The sequence below is a fragment of the Phoca vitulina genome, unplaced genomic scaffold, assembly GCF_004348235.1.
Source record: "Phoca vitulina isolate PV1807 unplaced genomic scaffold, GSC_HSeal_1.0 scaffold28, whole genome shotgun sequence".
Taxonomy (NCBI): Eukaryota; Metazoa; Chordata; class Mammalia; order Carnivora; family Phocidae; genus Phoca; species Phoca vitulina.
In genome coordinates, this window is record NW_022589731.1 from 20,184,548 (window position 1) to 20,208,517 (window position 23,970).

The 23,970-nt window shown below is 54.5% G+C and overlaps 1 protein-coding gene across 3 annotated transcripts in view; it reads right to left on the minus strand.

The window, feature by feature from the left end:
• FAM53B (family with sequence similarity 53 member B) overlaps window positions 1-23,970 on the minus strand; it is a 117,926-nt gene that overhangs the window by 66,331 nt on the left and 27,625 nt on the right. For 2 of the 3 annotated variants that reach the window (XM_032423484.1, XM_032423485.1), the window contains exon 2: window positions 5,385-5,649. In XM_032423484.1, coding sequence (XP_032279375.1) covers window positions 5,385-5,462 — 78 coding nt within the window. In that variant the 5' untranslated portion in view covers window positions 5,463-5,649. Of the gene's footprint in view, window positions 1-5,384; window positions 5,650-7,359; window positions 7,614-23,970 lie in introns of those variants that run through there. The other variant, XM_032423486.1, reaches the window with a different exon arrangement.

Consider the following 23,970-nt stretch of genomic DNA (forward strand, 5'->3'; position numbering starts at 1 on the left):
CCCACAGAGGCCAGCCGACATTGCTCTTCTGCTTACGAACCTCCAGTGACTTCCCACAGCAACCAGAGGAAAACCCGGCCACCTCTCTCCCCACAGCCACCAGGCCCGCGGGAGCCAAGCCCAGGCCACCTCAGGTCTCTCCAGGACAGGCTCCTCACAGGCTCCCACCTCGTTCCGGCCACCTTCCCTGACCATCTGAGCCAAAGGGCACCCTCCCCACCTGTGCCTTCCTCTGAGTGCTCCACGCTGCCTGCGTCATGCCTTTGCTCCTGTGCTTATTCTCTGCCCCTGGGAATTAGGCTGCCTAAGGCTGCCATGTTGTCCCAGTGCAGAACAGGTGCCACGTGACTATCTGGTGACCAACAGCTATGGCCACCTGTCCGCCAAGCCTGTCTTCCTCCTGCTGCCGCTCACCAAGCAAATGCTGGGCCAATGCAAACAGACTTTCACTGGGCAGAACCTGCCACCTCCCCAAATCGTTGGGCTCATGCCAAGTCGAAACGTGGTGGAGAAGGGGAGAGAGCGCCAGCTGGACAGTTGGGGGCCCCTCTGCACCCCAGGGAGTAAGAGGGAGCGATCACTTGCACTCAGATCTCACAACTTGAAGGAACACCTTCTCCACGTCCCGTTCTCAGTGAGCCCCATTCCCGCTCTCTCACTGAGCATGTGAAAGTGCATGACCTTCTGCTATCAGCACCCGACTCTTGCACTGGGCCTCCTCCCTCCATCACTGCAGTGTCTTGGCGGGCTTATGCCTCCATCTCTGACAAGAGACAGGACACCGGCGTGGCCAGCCAGGCCCTCTTTGCTCCGGGGCTCTGAGTCCTGGACTGAGGAAGTGCTGGGGCTGCTTTACCCAGCGAGAGGCCTGGAGCCTGCCACGAGCACCTGCTTCCAAAACCCTCCGAGCTGCCCTGTCCCTGCCCTTTCTGGGGCCTCACTCACCAGCTCTCCCGCCAACTCCCAGGATGTCAGGCCCAGACATACGCTGACCACTGTCAGGTTTCTCTGAGCCCAACTCACTGTCAGGCTTCTCTGAGCCCAACTCACTGTCAGGCTTCTCTGAGCCCAACTCACTGTCAGGCTTCTCTGAGCCCAACACCAAGGGACCCTCAGGGCTCCAGGTGGGCCAGAGCCAGTTTATCTCCGGTATGCTTAGACTATGATAAAATTCCTGCTGGTCTGTACCATTCTGCAGCCAGCCTTCCCAACCTTCAAATCCTCTGCACCACTGCAAGAAGGCTGGCCCAACCTTGCGGCAAGGCCCAACAGGCCGTAGGGACTCCTAGCCTCGGGTTCATACGACACTCACCGTGCACACTGCAGCCAGGCCCCAGGTCTTGGCTGGTGTTTACAGAAAAGAGGACAAGGAGCACAGCTCCCCTTATATTTCTCCCACCGTGATGCTTCTATTCTCAAGCCTCCCCCAGCACAGGGCCTGGTCTCTGTGAGATTCCTCAGATCACAAGGGAAGGTTTTAGAATCAGATCCTCCACAGGGAAGGCAAAAGCTGGAAATCAAACTGGGGCTTCAGGGGCCATCTGTCTGACTAAAGAAAGAAGGCCTGACTCAAATAAAGACACAATTCAGGTCTTTACTTAATGAGGAACTAGGTCCGACAGAAAATGGCAGAGCTCATCTCTGGCCATAATCATGCTTCTCCATAGCTTTGCTCTGCAGATTACTGACTAAACCCATCACGTCACTTTTTCCCCATAACACTGTTATGGGGAACCACAACGCAACGCGGGCAGGCTCACACTCATGCACTTGAGCGGAACAAGCAGAGTACCCCAGCCTCCAAAAAGGAACACAGTGAGACCACGGCCATGGAAAGCAGAAGACAGAGCCATGCCTAACAAGAAAAAGAGAAGCCCAGAAGGGACGAGTGCCCTTGTGTAGAGGATCTCAGAGAGCAGACGGAGATGGAGCGGCGGCCCGGTCTTCAGGGGCTTCAGGGTTAGCCAAGGCACAGCTAGTGGCTTTGTTTGCTCAGGGAAAAGGCATCAGACTGCCTCAGGCCATCTGTGCACCTCTGGGTTCTAACTTCAGGCCAGCCTGGGCCTGCCAGCCATCCTGGCTGGGGCTGTTGAGCCCAATGCCAACTCTGAGTGGTCTCAAGTACGAAGACCCTCAGCACCCAGGGAGCTGGGTGCGAGGCCTGGCATGGCCACGGACTCTTCCAACTGGGCAAATCACAGCCTGGGCATCCTAATCTGACAAGAACAAAGGGAAGGACCTGCTCCCCAAACCAGTGTCAGCTGTTGTGGGAAATACCTTGAGGTTGGGGAAGGCGAGGCAGCCTACAGCCGCGCTCCATCCTCTCCTCTGGAACAGTCTCCAGACTTGAGAGAGAGGCTGAGACACTGGCCAGGGAGAGGAGGCAGGCCTGGCCGGGGAAGATGGTCACTCTGGCCTGGGAGAACGGGCCATGGCCTGAGCGTGGGCGTGCGGGAAGGGGGCTGGGGGACACTGCTCCCAGGGTCAACCGTCTGGGCTGCCTTCCAGCGGCAGCAGCTAATGTTAGAACACCAGGAGGAAGAGCCCACTCCGCAGAGGAAAGCAACCAGCAGAGCGCGCAGGGCGGGGGGGAAGGGGAACTGAGCACAATCTTCACTGCTGTGCATTGTGCAAGCTACGCCAGTGCTGGGGCCAGGCGGGGCCCTCAGCCCTCTCTCCCCAGGGCCAGGCGCAGGGAAAGGCAAGACGCTGAGCACTTGTCAGTCCTTTTTTCTGTTTTCCTACATCTCTCTTGGGAACAAGGCCGGTCACTTGTCACCAGCATTTCATTTTTAGAAAAAGAACAAGAGACCTCGGAGGGCAAGGAGGGAGGGGCTACAGGTTCCTTGCTCAGTACCTCCAAGGTGACTGGGTGGCCCCCAGGTGACTTCTCCCACAGTTTGCGACTTTCTCTCTCACTGCTTCCCTAATTCCAAAGTGGCCTGTGATTCATGTTTTCTTTTTTAATCTGAAGCCCACCGCCCCCCCTTTCTGTTATCTTCTTAGCCTGATTAGAAAACAAAAGAGAAATGCTTTTCCATGTTCCTGTTGTTATCTTGATGGTATTTACACGAGGATGGCGTTGCCAGTTTAGGAAGCTGAAGCAAAGCCCCTGTCCGCTTCCTCCCAACCTTGCCGGCAGGGGAGAGCACATTTACCCTCCCTTCCGTCTCATGGACGTCAGCGCTAGACTCAAATGATCTGGGGTCTTTCTCGGCTGTTCCCTGTGCATGCCTGGACTGGAAGCCGGCCTCCCTCGACTTTTCTGAGAAGATGAGTTTCCCTTCCCCCGCTAGGGCCAGGAGGCCACGCTTTTGCTGGCAGGCACTCAGGCCATGTCTCCTCGAAGAGCAGCTCAGCTGAACTGGGGCTCACGTGCCCCGGGGCCAGCTCCACGGCTAGCCCCAGCCAGGCCGGCCCCGCGCGATGGGACCAATTCCACGGCAGCTGCTGAGGCCAACAGCACAGCTGGAAGCGGGCAGGGACCCTCCCCTGGGACCTCCAGACGGCCCTCACCCCAGAGGTCGTTCCTTTCTGGTCAGAGCTACTCTGGGTGTAGTCTTCAGATTTCAGTAGGAAGACACCCCCGCCCCGCGCCCCCGCCCACACAGCAGAAAGCAGAGCGGCTCATACCTGCACCCCCAGCTGTGAACCTGAGCAGCAGCGACAGAGGAACTAAAAGTGAGGAGCTGGGCGGCAGCTGGGCTGCAGGAACCCGCGTCCATTCACTCTACGAACGTCCCTGAGCACCTACCATGTCCCAGGCCCTGGTTTCAGGCACTGCGCACTCAGCAACAAGCAAAAGAAACAAAATTCCTTGCCTTCATGAAGCTCACATTTCAGGGCAGTCATTCAACAAACAAGATCGAAATGTCAGAAAGTGACAGGCGCTAGGAGGGAAGGGGGGGGAAGGGCAGAAAGTGTTGGGGAGAGGGTGGTTGTGGCAGAGTTCAATTTTAGGCCGAGTGAACAAAGAAGAAAGAGAGGGAGGGAGGGAGTCCTGCCAAGGGAGAGTGTTCCAGGCTGCAGAAGTGCAAAGGCCCTGAGGCAGGCTCGTGCTTGACATGCTGAGTGAGGAGGTCAATGTGGCTTGAGCAGAGTGAAGGGGGCGGGGGAAAGCAGAGACAGAGCAGCATGGTCACAGAGAGCCAGAGTACATGGACCCTGGGCCTCCTGGTAAGGGCTCTGACATCTGCTCGGCCGGAGATGGGAAGCCAGCAGAAGGCCAGAGCTGAGGAGAGACGCATCCGCCTTGTAGTCCCTCTGGTGGCTGGCACAGAACAGCTAAGGAGCCAGAAGCAGGAGACCAGTTACAACACATTCCCAGATACGAGAGGACAGCAGGCGGGACCTGAGCAGCAACTGTGGGCTGGCGAGAGGGAATCTATTTACAGACATACATTCAGTGCAAACTGGAAAGAGAGCCGTGATGGGCAGAGACCTGACCCATCTTTGCTCGTGGAATTCTGCCAGCCCAGGGCCCGGCACACGGATGGTGGTACCTAAAGGCCTCCGGTCTCGATGGCTGTCCCACACTCCTACAAGGGTTGGAGACCCAGCCGGGCCTGTCTGCTCTCGGCCTGATGGTCGGTGTGAGCTTGGGGAGGGAGCCCACAAGGGTGCTAGGGTGGGCGCTCAAGAGGGGCTGCAAAGGGCACCAGGAGGGGTGCTGGGCAACGTGGCAGAGTCCTGTGGACTTAGCAATCTGCAAAACTCCTCCTCAGGTTTATTTTTGTCAGAGTGGGACCTCCTCCCGCCCTCTCTGCAGGGGAGCAGCCCCACTCACTTCTGAGGAATTAGGGCTGGAAGGAGGTTAAGAGACTCCCCTGTTCTCAGTCGGAGAAGGCCGAGCTGTCTGCCTCTCCGGCCCAGCCCATCAGGCCACTTGGTCACAGGACAACTTTGGGGAGAAGGCGGGGAGGGCAGCTGTCACCACGGCCCACCACCTTGGCCGCCAGACCACACCTTCTTTCTCCACGTCTCCCACCCTTGACATTCTTGAGGCAGCAGCTCTCCCTCTGCACTGCCCTTTGGAAGTGAGGCCTGACCTTGGGCCCCACTCGGGCACCACCTCCCTTCGGGAAACCACCTCCCCTTACCGGGTGGAGACCAGGAGGAATGCCAGTCTCAGCCTGGCAGGGGTGGCAGAACCCCGATTGGTATTATTTACCAGGCTGCTGGCCTTCCTTCCAGCTACTTCTTGCAAGCACTTAGCCAGGCTCTGGGTTACTTCACCCACTGCCCCAGGGTGCAACATCTCCCAGAGCTCTGCCCTGGGCACTTTGGACTCAGTCTGCTAAGCCTGCATGTTCAGTCCACAGCCCCACCTGGACATCAGGCCTCAAAAAAGGTCATCAGAGAAATGAGGCCCAATAGGTCCTTACCAGCTCAGGGTTGAAGGTCCTGCATGCTCTGGAGTCAGCTCCCTGGTTGTCGAGGCTTTTACTTAGGATCATCACCATGGTAAGGACCTCAGGCGCTGGGCTCCATCCCAGGGTGGGCACGAGCCATCTTCGGTTGGGCAGACTTGGGCAGAGGTGACCTCTTGGGCACCTCCCAGGTGACTGGCATCAGCAGGAACAATTCCCAATCGGCTGCTCACGCTTGGGGAAGGGCTCCTCCAGGAAATGGCCAAGTGCGCTCAACTCCCTGGAAAGACAACAGAAAGGCAAGATCAGGACTTGGGAAGACTGGGGCTCTGAGAGAACTGCCCGCGCACCCTCCTGCTGGGGCCCTGCTCAGAAACAGAACTGCCTCCCCGCTGAAGGTGATGCATCATGGCTGCAAAGGCCAGGATCCCCTTCTCAGAGGCCCCCGTGCCGGCCTTGCGGCACCCCTAAAGCCAACACACTAGTGGGTACAGCAATGGGTCTCCATTCAGCCGCGTGGCACCTTTAAGACCTATCTCAGGGTCTGGGTTGGTCACAGTCTGCTGTCCCCAGAGTGTACTCGAGTCATGTGGCATCTTATACCCAGCTGGCTTTACAGATCGCTTCGGTATATGCCCAAGGCTGAGGGTCAGACACACACCAACCCCACAGTCAAAACTAAAGGGACCAGCCCTCAGGCAGCCTCGGGCAGCAAGGCGGCTACTGTCCTCCACCGAGGTATGAACAGAAGCTACTGGGAGAATCGGGCGGGTCCATTTAAAGGCACATATTTCCCACCCCTGGAAGCACCACGTTTCAACAACGACACGTTTGCAACACTGGGGGCCTTTGTAGCTTTGTCCCCTTCCCCAGACGGGGCCAAACCAAGTCACAGCCTTCGCAGGGCCTGCCCACACCACCCAGAGCTGCCAGCAGTGACAGGACCCCGTATGGCGCCATTCCGCACAGCCCACCAGCACCTCCTCCCGCATCACCCCCCAAGCAAATGCTGAAAGAGCAAGGCCTTAGCTCAGGTTTGAGAACTCGCTCCTTATACATTAATTTCTCCGATCCTATTTCCCCATCCCACCTCTCTGTGGTCACACCTTCAAAGAAAATCACATGGATGCAAGGAAACTGAAGATCACCATCACAAAATGAAAAATAATGACGATAATAGCAGAAAAGGGCAGCTCCTAATCTATAATTAAAAACAAACTGCTCAGTGCAGGAAAATGCTTTAGAATCTGCTGCTCTGTGTAAAAATTAATTGCACCCTGGTATTTACTTGCCGTCCAGATTGTAAATCATATTTTCCTGTTTACTTCGATTAGACTTTACAGTGGGTGTTATTGGAATTGCTCAATTACGGGCCAGCTGGCAAGCACAGGAAAATTACCTTCTACTGTTCTTTGAAAACAAGGTTCATCCAAAGTGCAAGAGCGGGGAAGGGGAGGGGGAAAATCAATACATTTTCAAAGGATTGGCTGTTCAGGAAGAGACCTGGTGGCGTGTAGGCTCCCAGGTCACACTGGAGTTTCAACACCACCTCAGTCTAGAAGCAACACATTCTGACCAAGAGTGAGCTGCTCAAGGAAAGAATGTCAGACCACTCCTCCCAGCTCAGGCCAGAAAGCCGAGCCAGAAATGCCCGCCAGCCCCCTGGACGCTTGGCTGGAGAGCGGGGGCTGGGGGGTGCTACGGACTCTCCCTTCAAAGGGACCCTTTGTGCTGCCTCAGTGGTGGAGGCGAGGCCTACTGACGGCCATCTTCTTTCTGGGTGCAACCTCATTCGGTTCTGGAGCAGCCGGCCATTGGCCCAAGACCCAGGGGTGACCTGCCTTTACCACCCCCACCCCCCATTTCTTTCTTCCCTAACAAGGCAGGACAGCTTAGTGGTTACGAGCTCGGGTCCTGAGTCAAGGACACCTGGGTTGGAGTCCCAGCTCTTGAAATGCATTGTCTGAAGGACCTTTACCAAGTTACTTACTCTCTCTCCATAACGCAGGGACAACAGTGCCTGCCTCAGAAGATTCCGTATCATCTGAAAACAGAGCTCAAGCCCTCTGCTCCGTGAGATGCCCTAGCTCATTTGAGGAAGCACTCAATAAACAGTAGCTACCATCCCTACTTTCATCAGGGAGACAGTAGGTCCTGATTCGTTCTCAGCAGTGGACACCCAAGCATCTAACTGTCCTCTCGGGTGTTTTTTAAAGAGAAATTCCATCAAATTTTTTAAAGCTAAATGCCACCAGGATGGAACTGGGCATATTATGGCCCATCCCTCTGGTGAAACAGTAGGTGGTCAGTAAGAATGATGCTGTGGGAGTCCATTGCCATGGAAACGCGTTAGGCCATCGGGACGCAGCCAACGGGCACCGCAAACACAAAGCCGGACCGAGGCAGCAGTGCGGGCGGCCCTGCTCTTCTAGCTCCGCCCCCACTGGAGCCCCTACCAGGGACCAGGACTCGCGGCGGCAGCGCGAGGGGGGAATACGAGAGCGCCATAAGCTCCTGGAAACAGGTGGTCAGCAAACACGGCAGGTGCCACACGGAGCACAATCCCTGTCCTCGGCGGTCATGGGGAGTTCTGTGAATGCAGGCGTGAATCCAACTAAGGCAGGCAGGAGTGGGGGGCACTGGAGCGGAGTTGTAGAGACCCCTCTGCACGGTGGCCGGCAGCACGCAGCACGACCTACAGGGGTCCAGGAGTGGGGACAACCGAGACGCCATCGACAGGGGCTCAGTGGAACCATGTAAAGGGATACCACGTCGCTTTAGGCACATGTAACGAGGCAACTCCGACCGTACAGACGGGAAATCCTCTCCAAGACACACTGTGAAATGAATACAGCAAGAGGAGCACAGCACGGTCCGAAAGCATGGCTGCCTTAGGGAAGGCACCGCGGTTCTGGAGTAGAAGACACTTTGATTGTATAGCTTTGTGTGCTGCCTGAATACCTCATCCAGTACATACGATACCTTTTTGGTTAAAAAGAAAATAGGCAAGACTGCAACTTGAAGGAAAGGCACACGAGCAGAGGGAAGGCTGTGAGCAAAGCGCGGGGCCCTGCCCCGTACACGGTGCATGGGACTCGGTGAGCACCCTGGGGGCAGGAGCAGAGGGTATGTGGAGAGGTGGCAGTGTGGGCACAAGGAGCTGGGAAGACAGAGTCAAACCAGCCGGAGAGATCAGAATGCCAGCTGAATGCAGACTTTATCATGTAGCCATAGGCGGCTCCCCGAGGGGCTGGGCTACTCTGATCTGTCGAAAAAGTGATTTTAGGGGGGCCCTTTGCAATACCTAGCGCAGTACCCTGAATACAGTACGAGTTCAATACACATTTTGGAATGAAGCTAAATCGTAGCAACATCTGAAATGATCCAGGCACATTCTCAGACCTTGTGAGGCAAATCCAGACCAGCAGAGCCTGGCACAATCTGGAATTCCCTGGGATTCCTTTGATCCGTGGCATGGGCCTCGCCAAGTTCACTAAGGAATGCCGATGCCCGTCCAGAGACTTAGAGCCGAGTCTGAGAATGGGGCCAGGGACTGCTCAGGGAAAAGCTGGGGGTGAAGCTGGGTGGGGGGTGGGGGGGTGGGTCTCCACCTGTGAAGGCACAACTGGGAGCATGGCTCTGCCCAAGGTAGGAGGTGTCCCAGAGCCACAGCTGGCGTGATGAAGGTCTCCTGGAGGCCACCTCTGGGGCGCAGACCCCGCTCTGGTCTGGTGGGTTTTCTCTTAACCCATATGAACAGCTTCTATCTACTGAGAACCTACTGTGCACCAAGTACTTTACACACATCAGCTACACAACAGGTTCATTTATCCCCGTTTTACAGACGGATAAAGCAACTCACCAAGGGTATAAGGGCTGATCTTGCATCTGAACCCACGCGGACCAGCTCCCAGGTACATGCTTCCCACTGGTGTCCACAAGCAGCACGGCCCCCACCCCTCACCAGCCCCTCCATCCTAAGTGCATCTTTCAAAAGCCCACTCAAGCCACTAGCATATGACCCAGCGAGTGGTCTCCTTGGCATTTATCCCAGAGAAATGGAAACTTATGTCCACACAATAACCTGCACATGGATGTTCACAGCAGCTTTGCTCACAACAGCCAAAACTAAGAAACAACCCAAATGTCCTTCCAGGGGTGAACTGTTAAACAAAGTACAGGTGCACCGTGGGCTACTACTCAGTGTTAAACAGAAATGGACTACTGACACCTACTTGGGATAACTCTCCAGAGAATGATGCAGAGAGAAACAACGCAAGCCCCACACATTAATTATGGCATGACTCCGTTCACAGGACATGCCTGAAATGATAAAGTGAAAGAAATGGAAGACTCGAGGAGGGGACCCGGGGCCGGAGATGAAGATTTGGGCTGGGGGTGTGGGAGCAGGAGGGGGTGGGAGCGGTGATGAAAAAGCAGCAGGAGGGACCCTCGCAGTGATGGGGATGGCTGGTACCTCGACTGTGTCTGCCTCCATTTCCTGCTTGTGATGCCCAACTATAGTTTTGTCAGACGTCACTATCAGGGGAATCCCAGTAAATGGTACACAGGACCTCTACTATTTATTACAACTACATGTGAATTTACAATGCTCTCAAAATTTAAAAAGCCCACTCAATCTATGCATTTATCAAAACTCACAGGAGTAACTATCAAAAGAATGAATTATACTGTAGATAAAAAAAAAAAAAAAGCCACAGCCCACGTGGCTGCCAGCCCCTGTACCAAGGAGACCACGTGCGAGGCAGGGCGAGGACACGCACTGCGGGGTCTGGCGGCCGTGCCTCCACCTTGACCGTGTCACCTGACTCCACGGTTTCCTAATCTTTCAAATGAAAGCAGGAACACCTTTGCTCTGGGGGCTGCTGGGAGATAAGAAAACGTGTATGAAAGCGTAGGGCACAGCACAGGCCCCAGCCCTCAGCGCCCAGCCCCCTGTGCACAAGTAGCCACTGTCTGTCTCTCAACATCCTCCCGGCACGTCTCTGCAGATTCCCTGCCTCTGTCTACACCTTGTACTGTCATTTCCCCGTGCCCATATTTACACGGCAAATTAGACTCCCTGCACAGTGCTCGTGGCAGACGGAGGGCCTCGCGCCCCGCCTCCACACACATCTGGGGTGCCACTGTCCACAGGAGGAGGGGTCTCCCCCTGGCATGGGCCCTGTCTATTCTGGGGCATGTCTACTCTCCGGCTCTGGCCCCGGGAGCCTCCGCTCAGTGACTCACCTTCTCCGGCATTTCCACTGAAAGAGCAAAAGGCAAAGTCGGACTGTCTGCTGACCCGTGATCCCACTTCCCCGTCCAGCTGGCTATTCCCGGGTACAGATGCGGTGGCAGAGGGCTCTGACCGCCCCTCAAGTCTTTGCCCCAAGGGTGCATTTACCTAAAGACAGCCCCTCCCCCACCACTGTGCCCAGAACCAGACCTGCAGGGTGGAGTGTTACACACAGGTGTCAGGGGGCACCAGGCGACACTGCCCACCATCGGCAAGAGGCCCTAGAACCAGCACCACAGCACCTCAGTCTCAGAGCCGACCCCCCCCCCGCCCCCTCTATAGCCCCTCCACCTGCCCCCGACAGCCATACTCCTGGCCTCCACCTCCCACCTCCCTGAGCATCGACCACAGGCTGGGCTCTTCTCGCTTAACCTCTCACATTCCTATGAGTGGGCATCTGTTAGTAGAACTCCCATTTTCCAGATGAGAAGACTGAGGCTCCAGAAAAACATCCCCAGCATTTGCCCAAGATCCTACAGCTAGTGGGGCAAGGGTGAGATAAGAATCCAGGTCTGCCTCTCCAGCGCTCTCTCCCCAGAGCCACAGGGGACAGTCTGCTCCCTCACACGTGTCCTTCCTAACATGAGACTTTCTTGCTGTTGTCCCGCCATCTTCAATGTGCCTTCATCCGTTTGTAACCCTAGAACCCAGCTGTCTGACACTACTGTGGTCAGAGGCTCTCAGCTTCTGGCCAGTGCGAGCCCTGCCTGTGCGTGCTAAATGAGTTTATATACACAAAGGAGTTTTGTAAACTCTAAAATTCTATATAACTCTCAAGCAGATTAAAGGAGTTTACCAGATGCTTCTCTAGTGCACTTTGAAGGGTTATCCCTTGAAAAGAAACTGACCACACCGGGAATCACTAAGACAAAGTCTTCCTTCTTTTAAGGAGTATCTGTATCCTGCGTTGATCACTTGCACAATTTAGTTTTATAGCAGAAAACTATCTCACCGCCCTAAACACAGCACTCAGCGCAAAATCTAAACAGGCCCTTGGCCATAGACAGTGACTTTCCTGATGGCTTGAGCCAGCCATTCCTCAGCGCTGCCCCTTCCCCTCCGATCAGGCAACAGAAATGGGAGGGAAGCAGCCCCCTTCTGCAAGGTCTTCAGGAAGGCCGCGTGCATTTTTAGACTTGCCTCACTTCAGCGGTCCGTGTGACAAAAGCAGTCTGGGGACAGAACCTAGAAACAAATTTAGGGACACATGGTGAAGCGCATCTTTCGGTGGGTCGTGCCTTCTGCCACCTTCTGCCAGTGACAAACCGCTAGGAGGGCGGCCAGGGGAGCCGAATCCTGTGGGCGGCATCAAGGCTCCTAGCTGCCCCACAAAGGGAGCCGAACCTTCCCAGGGTTGCCTTTGGCTTGCGGTCTCTATACCTACACATCCCCAGAGTTTGAAGGATGAACGTTAAAAGCCGTGGGAACTTCACCAGAGCCCGACCTTTCCAAGGCCCAGGTAGTGCCTGGAAGCTCAGTAAGGGGACCCGGGGCTGGAGCATGTGTACCCTGGGGCTGCAGCGAGACGGTCAATGAACTCCCTCGGCCCAGGTTCCCAGGCCTTCAATCCTCCCGAAGGATAAGTGACGAGAGACAGCTCTGCCTCCACCACCTTCGACGCACAGGAAACCAGAGACCCACAGAGCCTCTTTAGTCCATACGGTAACACCACAGACATGCCTAATGCCAAACACTGCCGATTTAAGGGAACTCCACAGTAGAGGCAGAATCCAGGGAGAAACTACAGTTTGTTTTTACCACTTTCCTAGTATCTTCTTGGTCTGTATTTGCAGAAACAGGAGGTGACACAGAGTCTACCTTTTAGCAGAGCGTGAATAAAATAAGAATAGCCATGGCAACCGCACTGGATTCTCTGCTTAGTGCATCCACAGTGTCCCTATGAGTGGGCACTGTTGCTATTCCATTTTACAGAGCGACAAACTGAGGCACAGGCCCTAGGCCACCCAGCTGTGAAGGACAGAACAAGGACTCAAGCCACATCTGCTGAACTCCAAAATCTTTGTCTTGACCCCTGACTCTTCTACTCCAGGCTCTGTGAATTCCATAGTAAGGATCCCTCAAGTATCTGATTTCTCAGTTAAGCTGACCGAATGCGGAAGCACAGATGCTCGGTTTGCAGGACAGCCCCCCTCTACGCGGCTCATCCTGCAGTACTGCCGGCTGAACACCGACCTTCTGGAACCTACTGCTGAAGCACAGCACGAGGGTTCATCTGCAGGCAGGGCGTGCGGAGGCAAGAGGGCGTCCTCGCCTTCTGTCCTAACTACACGGACGGGCAGCTAGGCCAGGTGCCATGCAGAAGGTGAAGTGCTCCCCAGGAACACCGGGGTGCCCCCAGGCCACGGGAAATCGTGCTGGCTTCTTGCTACACCAGCTGGAGTCCAGGTCCACCCGCCCGCTCTCCCCGGGCCTCTGCCTCCGGCTGTCTCTCCACTGCAGCCACCCTGCCCTTCTCTCCAAGTCCACTCCTAGGGTGTTCATGGGGGGCCCTCCCCTCCACATGCACAGTTTGGGTGTGGGCCTGCCTAAGTCATCCTCTGGTCTCTGCAAAGAGCCTGCCACAGCAGGACCCTGACGTCCAGGTCTGTCGGCGGACTCAACAGAACCGGGGAAGAGCAGCGGATCCCTGTCCGGAATCCACACGGCCACCCAGCTCAGTCCCAGATGAGCGGTAGATCCCTGCGTGAGCTACGTGATTCTGCTAAGCTCCCTTTCATCCTTTGTCATCTGTAAGAAGTGATCCTTGTTCTGCCCACCTCAGGTGGAAGGTTAAGGAGGTAAGACTCGGTAAGGTGGGGGCTCTTAAAGAATGTCCCCACGGGCACTGAAGTCCTCCGGCGAGCACCATTCCAAGCAGAGTGTAGGCCTTTATTAAATGCTGTGGCTAACAAAGATCATGTCTTCTCAGCCACAGCATGAGCTGCTGGGGGCAGGAAACAGGCTTGTGAATCCTTCAAGCATCTCACTCCTGGGATGGGGCTGCTGGACATTCGAGTCCGTTACTGATTTTCATGCTCACTCAGGGCTCCCAGTTGCACGTGATTGGGGGGGGGGGGCTAGGCTGCCAGAGGCAAAATGACCTAAAGCCTCATAGCTGGCATGTGCCTGCGTCCCACTCTCAGGGGAGAAGAGGTACATTCTCAGGGGAGAAGAGGTACATTCTCACTGCAAAAGTCAAGCACCTGCTCACCCAACCCTCACTCCCCACCCCAAAGTAAGGTGTACCCTTGGAGGTGTTTTCTTTATAACTGAGATGAATATACCTTCCCTGGCCTAGTCCTTCAGGTGATCGAAGGCCACCAAAGGTCCACATCTGGAGAAGGACCGGCAGTCACATTACCTGCCTAGAAAAGAACCCACCCCCTGCCCTTGGCTGAACAAAGTCACCCCAGCTCCCTTACGAGACCATCTTACTGGAGGGAAAAAACAAAACAGTAAAATGAGCCACTGAACCACATCAGGACTCTGTTCTCTGGGACTTTACGCAGTCACTCTCAGTGTTGTAGGGATTTTCTGGGGTTTTAAGCAAATAGCATTTCGAGAGGAGGGGAGGAGTAACATTATACAGGGACATGAAAGTGTCGAGACCCAGAGCCAAAACAAATCTGAACATGGGAACGAGACAGCCGGTGTTGCTTCTTGAAACCAAAGCCAACTGCATGCATGACTTGTCAGGAGCTCGTTTATCAATGAAAAACAACCGACAGACAAGTTTCCTATGAACACTCTGGTAATTCCCACTACCGTTCGTGTCATTTTAACCCACCAAACACCACGAGAGACGAGTGTGCTATGGACTAGAATTTGCTGAGCAAACTCAAAAGGAAGGGAATGAAGGACAAGGGGTAGGAAGGGGAAGAGAACCAGTACTTACTGAGCACAGAGCCAGACACCACCTTCGCCTCCAAACCAGGGCAAGGGAGAGAAGGGCAGAGAACAGAGGATGGTGAGACACAGCAAGGGCCCCAAAGATAATCTGAAATGTTAAGCCACTTAGCCTAAGACGACTATGACCTGTTCTTCAGTCAGACCTATTTACAAGTACAGTGAATTTAATCAAACCATGAGGAAACACCAAAAGAGGTAAGAATAAGAAGTTAAAAAAAAAAAATTTTTTTTTTAGGAAAATCAAAAGTAGAGAAGCCCAAACAAGAGGCAGTGTGGTCCGGGTAGAGCCAGCAGAGCTCAGGAAACGTGGGCTCTGGAGTTGGCTCTGCTCCTAAGCAGCTCTGCCTGCTGGCCAAGCCACTCTCAGGCTCTGGGCCTCATCAAATGGGAGCCTGGGCCAGAGGAGCTCCATTTCTGACTAGTGAGCGTCTACATGCAGCCACCTGCCAGGTCACTGTGCCTCTCTGAGGCTCGGTCTCCTCGCCTGTGACATGCACATGGGAACCCTGAGTGTGCAGAGTCTCAACAGCAGATTCGAAGGTGTGTGAGCTGTGAGAAAGGATGGTTAAGAGCTGATGGCACCCATCCTGGAGCAATGGCTGACGTGGGCTGTGTGTGCAGGCCAGCCTTCCTGGTCCTGCTCCAACCTGACCTGTCGTGCTCAAGGTCCCAGGAAACTGGACAACAGCAAAGGCCACTCCTTACTCATTGCCATCAAGAGCCTCAGGGGTGACGTTCCATGCGGTGAAGTGGGAAGCAGGGAGCCCTCCTGATATTCTGCTCTGTTGGGCAATCCTGGGGTCACGCGAGGCTGGGGGAGGTGGGGTTACAGAACCAGCCCCTCTTTTACGTATCAATGGAGCAGAGATGGGGCTGTTGTACACGTTCATTTTCCAAGCTCAGTCCTTAAGCACACGGTGTCTTTCAGTGACACTAACCGAGTTCTGAATTAGGAGCTTCTTGGAGGCCCAGGAAGTTAGTCATTCACCAGCTTTCACACCTTCGTCTCCCACCTCTGCAACAAGAACATCCTCATCCTAAAATGTTTATGGACTCTCAGGTTCCACAGACAGCTACATTCTCCCGCTCCTGCAAGATGAGCCACCCCCAGGCTGGGCGGCATGCGTGGCTTTCATGCCAGCGTGGCTCCAGAAGCTCCATGGGCTCCAACTGTGGCCGCGGCCCAGCGCTACTCCCACAGAACTGCCAGGTCACCGCGCAGAGGGGTCCTAATCATTCAGGAGCTGGCACTTGGGACACAGCTGGGTGAGCAGCGATCTCTTTATTTCAGGGGCCTCAGGGCCCCAAACAGTATCACAAGTATCACAGTGAAACACAGGAGGTGACGTAGGAGGAACCCAAAAGCTCTAGAAGAACTGGTAGGAAGATGAGAACCGCTAGGTTTCCCATCTGCCACCCGCTCGCAGATCACACCCTCACCTCATCTTCCTACAGGACTTCACCCTCCTGATCCGGCTGAGTCATATCTATCAACCTAGTTTACAGGGTCTGTGCAGAAATTAATCAGACAGGCAACAATCTACATTAAGCCTTCCACCTTCTGCCCTCGACCTCCTTCATACAGCAAACACCACCACGCATTCAAGACCAGCGTCATCTGCCAAAACCAAACTCAAGAGACTTCGCTGCCTGACATCTGTTATAACGAACGACAGGTACACCTGAACTCCACAGCACCTCTCAGGTCAAATCCCCAAAGTCATCTCTCCGGTACCTCCCGGGGCGGGAATTCCGAAGGGTGGGACGAACCCTACTAAGCTCACTCTGGCCGTGCGGCACTCTGCAGAAAGGCCAAAGAGACTCCTTCCTGTAAGAAGGGCTTCGCTGAGGTCCTGATGCAAAGCAAAGCCCAGGCATTCTACTCCAAATTACTTGGAACTGGCTGTGGAATGAATACAAGCAGCTTGGGGAGCAGCTGCTTACTGGGTCTTGAGCCCCTTTTTGATTTTTTTGGCAGGACGTGGGTGCAGGAGCATGGCGGGGCACCTCATTTATAACCCCACCTCCACTTCCTTCTCAGCACTCTGGATGTGACACCAGGACCTCCTTGTGTTAGGGCAAAGGCCTTGGGGAGCTGAAGAGGAAAGGACGTAGCCAACCAGGTTCCCCTGGCTTCGGGGAAAGGTGCCTTGGAAGCCCTGCTGAGCCATTCCAGAGCCTTCCACCTGCACCTTGATGGCTCTGAGACTCCAAGGGTCTTGGGAGAGTTGACCCGATTCCCAAAGGTGAGCACACCATCCTCCTCATCAGAAACAGCCCTGAAAGAAACAGGTTCACCCCACTGTCTGTCCACAGAGTGCCTGAAAAACAACCAAATGGACCAGCTGCTGCCATGCTTGTCTTATTGTCATTGTCCCCATCCCGGAGCCACCAGAACCGGTGTCAGAGTCCTGGTCCCAAGTGCAACACTCCCCTGATGAACTGTGCCAGGGACTGAGGGAGGAAGACAGAGGGACCCAACCAAGTTCACACAACCCCCCAAGTGTTCAAACACGTACACCACAAGGCATAGTAAGTGCCCGAATATGATGAATGCCACAGAACAGAGGAGTGGGCTGTAATCCCAAGTGGGGAGGTAAATTCTGGGCAGATGTCCTACAGGAGGCGGCAGCCTGAGTGCTGGGCCCTCACAGATGGGGAGGAGTTCAAGAGGCAAAGACAGAGCGAAGGCGTCCCAGGAGGAAGCCAGCAGGCTGGGGAGCTGGGAGATTGGGGCCCCTTCCCAGCTTCTGGCAGAAGGAGCCCCGTGCTGGGCACGTGTCCAGCTGATGCCGCTGCCCCTCCTGAGGCCCGGGAAGTGGGGGGCTCTGCCACTGAGGGTGGCCTCGGGCCTCCGCCCACCTCCCTACCGCCTGCCCAGCCTCCACCTTGCTCTTACTCCTTCTAGCTCTCAGGGGTCTGCCCTACCATACCTGTCCTGCTCTCCCGTTTGCCAGCAAGAACATCAGGCAAACGAGCTGAACCACAAGGGACACCGGCTGGTGGTTTACTTAGCTGAACGAAGTCAGGGGACCCAGGGGGTCTTGACAGGGTATCCCAAACCTCCCCCTTCCATAAAACGAGAGCGTAAAGATACAAAGCCACAGAACAGTTATTTCTATCTGCCAGTCTACCAGCAGCCCCTGCGCTGACCCACGCAGCTAACCCAGAATGCCAACACACAATACGAGAATTGTGCTCTCTCTTGGGAAGGGGGAGTGGCCACGCACAACCCCATATGAGAATGTCACAATCGTCTCGGACTCCCGAGTTACAAATATGTGCTCAAGGCATGTGCTGAGCACGCGCTCACCACGTGTTTACGCAGCTATGAAAGCACAAAGGCACAAGGGCCGATGTGCTTCAGCTGCCGGGGCCTGGCCTGGGGACGGCAGAGGGCCGGGGCAATGAGGAAGGGCTCAGAACAACACCACAGCAGCGCGGCATTCAAAGCCGTGACTGCTTTATTGTCCCCGAGTCTTTAAACAGCAGGAGTGGAAGGGGGACACTCCTCTACAGAACAGAAATGCAAGAAAACTGCAAAGCTTGGCAAAACTGGTAAGCAACGTCCCCTCCTAGCTGGTCCGACTCAAACTAAAAACATGCAACGAACAGTGATCTCAAACTCACTCTGGACAACGGGAACCAAAAATAAGATGAAATCAATCTTTACAGGCCGTCAACAACTGGACAACTCAGACCTGACCGTCTGGCTGACTCTGTAGGGATGTGGGCACATTAGCTCCTAGCTCTGGGCCTCGGTTTCCCTGGTTTCAGCAAGTTCTCCTTCACTTCCGGCAGCCCAGGCTGGCTCTTTTGTTGTCGGGTCAGAGAAAGAAGGGGTGAGAACAGCTGCGTCCGGGTGCTGTCGGTGCCCCCACCAGGCCCCCCAGTACATGGGGTGCTGATTGCAGGGTGCCCGAGACAAAGGGCACCTCAGCCAGGCACTGGCCCCTGGGAGGTCTGGGGAAGCACCTGGAGAACACAAGCATCAGGAGGGACACAAGCTGCCCCAGAGGGTGACCGCAACTGAGGCAGGGTCATCCAGCGTCTCTGTGCTGCCTGTTAGCTCAACCCGACGGGGGCCCTGCTTCAGTGAGAACGCGGAAAACAAACCTGAGAAACCCAAGTTCAAAACTCAGAATGACCAGCGTTGCCCTCCTTTGGCGTCAGGGTTGGGACGAGGAGGGGAGGGACGGCAGGGGTGGACAGTGGGCGGCATGCTATAGGAGAAAGAATCACCTACACGTAGGAAATCAATGTCTAACTATGACAATGGAAGTCTGAAGACAAACAGCCTCCATGAAAACGGTGGGTGCCTCAGTCTGCTCAGGCCGCTATCACAGAATACCATGAACTTCGTGGCATATAAACTTCAGGCATTTCTTTCTCATAGTTCTGGAAACTGGGAAGTCCAAGACCATGGGGCCAGCAGATTCAGCGTCAGATGAGAGTTGTCTTCTCACTATGTCCTCACATGGCGGAAGGGATGAGGGCGCTCTGGGGACTCTTCTATCAGGTTGCTGACTAAGCCCATTCATGAGGACTCCACCGTCGTGACCTACTCACCCCCCAAAGGCCCCAGCTCCTAACACCATCACATTGGTTTCAACATACAAATCTGGGGGTGGGGGGTGGGGGGAGAAACACACTCGGTCCATAGCAACTGGAAATGAAACCTCTTTGGACATCGAGGCTCAAGTTTCCCAGAAAATAAGATGCAAAGTTTTCTAAGTATGTACCTCCATGCAGTGCAAAAATAAAAAGGAAGATCAGACTCACGAGTTGCCAAGGGCAGGCATTCAAGTCGCGAGCTGGGACCTGCGCAGGCTGACCCACATCCTCGCTGAGGTAACCCTAGAGCATACGACAGCCGCTTCAAGTGTGGTTTCGGCGCAGTGCTTCTCAAAGTGTGGTCCCCGGACCAGCAGCAACAGTCTCACCTGGGAACTTGTCAGAAATGAGGTTTCAGTCCCCACCCCAACTGACTGAATCAGAAACTCTATGAGTGGGGTCCAGCAAGCAGTGTTGTAACTAGCCCTCCAGGTGTTTCTGGTGCTCCCAAAAGTTTGACAACCAACGTGTTTGTGCATTTGGTACCCAGAACCCTGCTAACTGGGAGGACAGCATGGCAGATGAAAAACCTGGGGTCCATTGAGGTCGAGTGTCTTGCAAAAGGCCATGAGATCAATAAGGGGTGCAAGTCTTAGGCCCACCACCAGCACTTCTTCTGGGCCAGGACCTGGGGATCTAGGTACAGATGACCTAGCGCTAGTCCGTAAGGAGCAAACAATCTGGAGTGACACTAAGAAGCCCAAAGGTTGACCATCTAATGAAATGTTGTCAGAATCAGAAGGGGAAAAAAAAATGCTTGCAGAATATTTGCCACAGGAGGGAAAAAATGGGGTTGAGCAAAACAGGTGAATGAAAGAGGTAACTGATACTAAATATTTGGGGGACTATGAGAAGAAAACCTTAATTCCTAGAAAAACATAAATTGCCATTTAGAGAATCTTTTCCTCACTTCCGCTTCCTTCACTGAGTCTCTGCCAAAGAGACTGAGCTAGAAGAATCTAAGTATGTTTTCATTTATTCTCGGAAATCTTTCTCTTTCTACCACCAGCAGAAATTATCTACTTGATAAATGGCAGCTAGACTGCTTGTCAAGATAATTTAAAGATTAAATCTTTGTTTAAAAAAAAAAAAATCCTGCAGCATCTGTTAAAGTCACGGAGACACTTTTAGACTAAAAAGACTAAACTGGGTGAAGCACCTGAGTGATTTTATAGGGCTGGGGGCGAGGAGGGGGGACAGAGGAAAAGGATGTCGCAGGGCGTCCCAGGGCCCCCTGGGTGGAAGGCACCTGGGCCGAGGCTGGTTTCTGAGCTAAGGGCCCTGTTTGTGGCGCTGTCCTCCCAGCGTCAGCGGCCGCTGTGGGAGCAGCAGGGAGAGCGCTCCACTGAGGAGAAGGCAGCAGGTCCCCGTTGCTTAGCGCTGGCTGATCTTGGCCAATCTGCCTGCAGGTGTGAGACCTGGCAGGATCACGATGGGAACGACCCGGAGCCCGGCCATTCACCACTGCTCACCCTGCACCAAACTACCTGGAAAGCCAAACATCTCAATCTGTCCTCAGAATGTCTTGTCTACTCCAGGGATCTCAAACTCCAGTGGCTTCCAGAGCCAAGCAGGGAACATAAATGGGTGAAGAGCGCCAGGCGGAAGCTGCCGTGTGTGCGGAGAGCGAGCACTGGGGAGAGGACAGCTAGCTCCTCTGACCGCTATGTCCAGCACTGGGCGGCTGTGTGGGGCAAAGGGCCCAACGATAACACTCAAAATCTCTGGACTTGTCAAGAAAAGCTGAAAATCCAGACTTCTTTGTACAACCCCAGCTTTTAAATGTCGGCAAGAAATGCAAAAATTCATACAGCATCATGGGAGCCAAGCAAATCGTGCCCGAGAACCACATGTGGCCCCCAGACCACAAGGGCACAACCTCTGGTCCCATGGACGCTGACTCAGACTGAAACGGCCTGGACGGTGAGGTTTCACCTTGGTCTGCAAAGCCGTGTGGACTCGCGGGGCGTCAGTGCCCCAGTCGTGCTCGTCCGTCGGCCTCACTCCTGGCTCATTCTGAGTGAGCTCAAGGCCCAACAATGACTAGAAAGCACAGACTGTCTTGAAATCCCGAGCACATCAAAGTAGAGCCACGAAACTCCCAGGCCCCAACACTACGTGCCCTCCCACTTGCGTACTTGGGGAGGTGACCGACCTGGGTGGTGTCCCTGGCCTGGCCTCCACTCTAGAGGGCGAGCTGTGGCGTCTCCGGGAGCAGAGAAGGGCCTGGAGCCTGCCCTGCCCTCATGAGGAGGGCTCCCTTCTGGCCCCGCTCACAACGCAGGGTTGGGGCAGGAAAGAGTTTCCATGCCAAATACTTGAAATAAATGCAAGCAGAGCCGGCAGATGGAACAGACAATTCTGGATCCCTGACGCCTACAGATGGCTGGCTTCGGCCGGGTCATGGTGAACAGAACAGCTGCTTCCTCAATCACATCTCCTGCACAGAACACAGGATTCTGTTTTGATGACTTCTACACGAGATATAGAAATGAGAGGGGGGTTTCCTGCCTTTTAGTTCAAAATAGCCTGGGACAAACGAAGACTTCTTGTACCATAACAACACATTAAAAGGGAAAGCTCGATGAAGTGGGTTTTCTTAAATGTCAACCCACAGAGCAACCTACTTCTCTGCCCACAGGCCATGATAAAAATGCAACTGGGGAGTCTATCCAGGGGAGCAAGAGATTTCTTTCAAATAGCAGCACGGTCCCTGACTGGGGATAACACCAGGGGTTGAGGAGACAGGCTCTGAAACAGATGAACTGGGGTCAGGACCCGCGCTCTCAAGGATATGGCTGGAGCTCAGTTCCTTCCCCGTAGAGAGGGGCTAATTACCTAACAACTGATTGTGGGCCGGGTAGATGAGGATGCGTACACAGTGCTTGGCACATAGTAGGTGCTCAACAAAAGCTAACTCTCTAAGTACAAAAAACAACTTCCACTGTAATCTTATTCGCACCACGGTTCTTTTTGCACACATGTGGGTTCTCCCCGCTTCTGGGCGATGAGACGGCAGTGAGCAATTCTGGGCCCAGCCCAACCTGCCATGCTCTCAGCCCTCCACTGCCTACGGAAGGAAGACCCAGGAGACCATGTGGGGAGTGGCCGGCTAGAGGCCAGCAGGGTCAAGAGACGGGCATGCAGGCAAGCCTGGCCTTCCGGGGCTATTCTTTTCCTTTTTAAAGCAAGAGACAAAACCTCTCTGTGTGCATCCTCTTAACCCCAACTTCCTCCTTACCAAGTGCTTTGGTCATGCACCTACTCCATGGCTAAATCCACCAGGCTGGGCTGGTTTTCCCCTTCCCTCCCTCTTGCCCAAGGTTCTGAAAACTCTTCCTGGTATCTTGCTCTTGCACCCTCAGTCTTCATTCTGTCTGTACAGGAAGTGGGCACTGGCCAAGCTGGGGAGACGCGTGCAGACTGTACCCATACAAACCAACACGGACAGGCCCAGCCGCTCCCAGAGCGGGAGCAGACCAGACTCCTGACCACACACAGCATGTCGCCACAGACCCCAGAGCAGCCATCTGCGGACCAGGGACGGCCCAGCAGCAAACGACCACACAGCTCTCCTCCGCACTCAGATCCAGGAGCGTGCACAAAGGTGCGGGAGCTGGCTCTGGCACGGATGCGTTATGACTGGGTCCAGTGAACTGAAAACCCATGCTCTCTATATTTGCCTTCCCACCTCAAAATGACTCTGCCCCTAATTAGCTTCTGAAGAGTTTTTTTAAGATTTATTTACTTATTAGAGAGAGAGAAAGAGAAGGAGAGTGTGCATGAGCAGAGGGAGGGACAGAGGGAGAAGGAGACTCACCGCCAAGCAGGGAGCCTGACCTGGGGCTCCATCCCAGGTCCCTGGGATCATGACCTGAGCCGGAGGCAGACGCTCAACCAACTGAGCCACCCAGGGACCCTGAGATTCTTATTCAGAGAATGTTGGAACCAAGCAGGACAAGAGCTCCACGCTAGTCAATGACCTGCCTCAGTGTTGCAGCTAAGAGCATTTTAAGGGGAAAGCCACATGACATGAGCTAGCTGAGGGAGCTGAGACTCATCTTCCTTCCTCAAGCTCCATGGCAGCCACCGTTCTGAATGAATAAAGTAGTTCCTTATCTGTGTCCATGGAAAACACGGCCATTTCATCAGAGCAGAAAGGTTTCTATCCGAGCGTGGGGGGGGATGGGGGGGATGGGGACAGGGACGTGCCAGGCACAGCACTGCTGATGAGGCCACCAGCCCAGGTGAGCCAAGAGGTACAGAGAAAGGAGCTGGGCTCACAGGCTAGAGAGCGGGGCAGGGCTGAGGGGGATCAGCAACTGGTCACTTGCAGTCAGGACCTGTGGCCTGGGCAGTCTGGGTGGCTTGCCCACAGGTCATACAGAAGTCTGGGGGGCAGCTTCTTCCGGATCCATGTTCCCGGCATCATGTCACCCACTTCTCCATCACCTCTGAGTCAGTAAACTCACTTTCAACTCTGTGCTTTGGGCCAGGAAAGCCCAGTGTTCTTTTTTGCACTGGAATGCCTCCTTTGGTTCTCTCAGATCTGGCTTTTCTACACACTGGGAGACAGTCTAGGGCGCGTCCCCCCAGTGGAGGTTTCTGTGTTTACACCTGCGTTGTCCAACTCTGAGCACCTGACATGTGGCTACTGTGACTGAAGAACTGAGTCTTCAATTCCACTTAGTTTAATTAATTTAAGTAACCTTATAATTTTGTCAATTATACCTCAGTAAAGCTGAAAAATATTTAAATAGCTCTATGTGGCTAGTGACT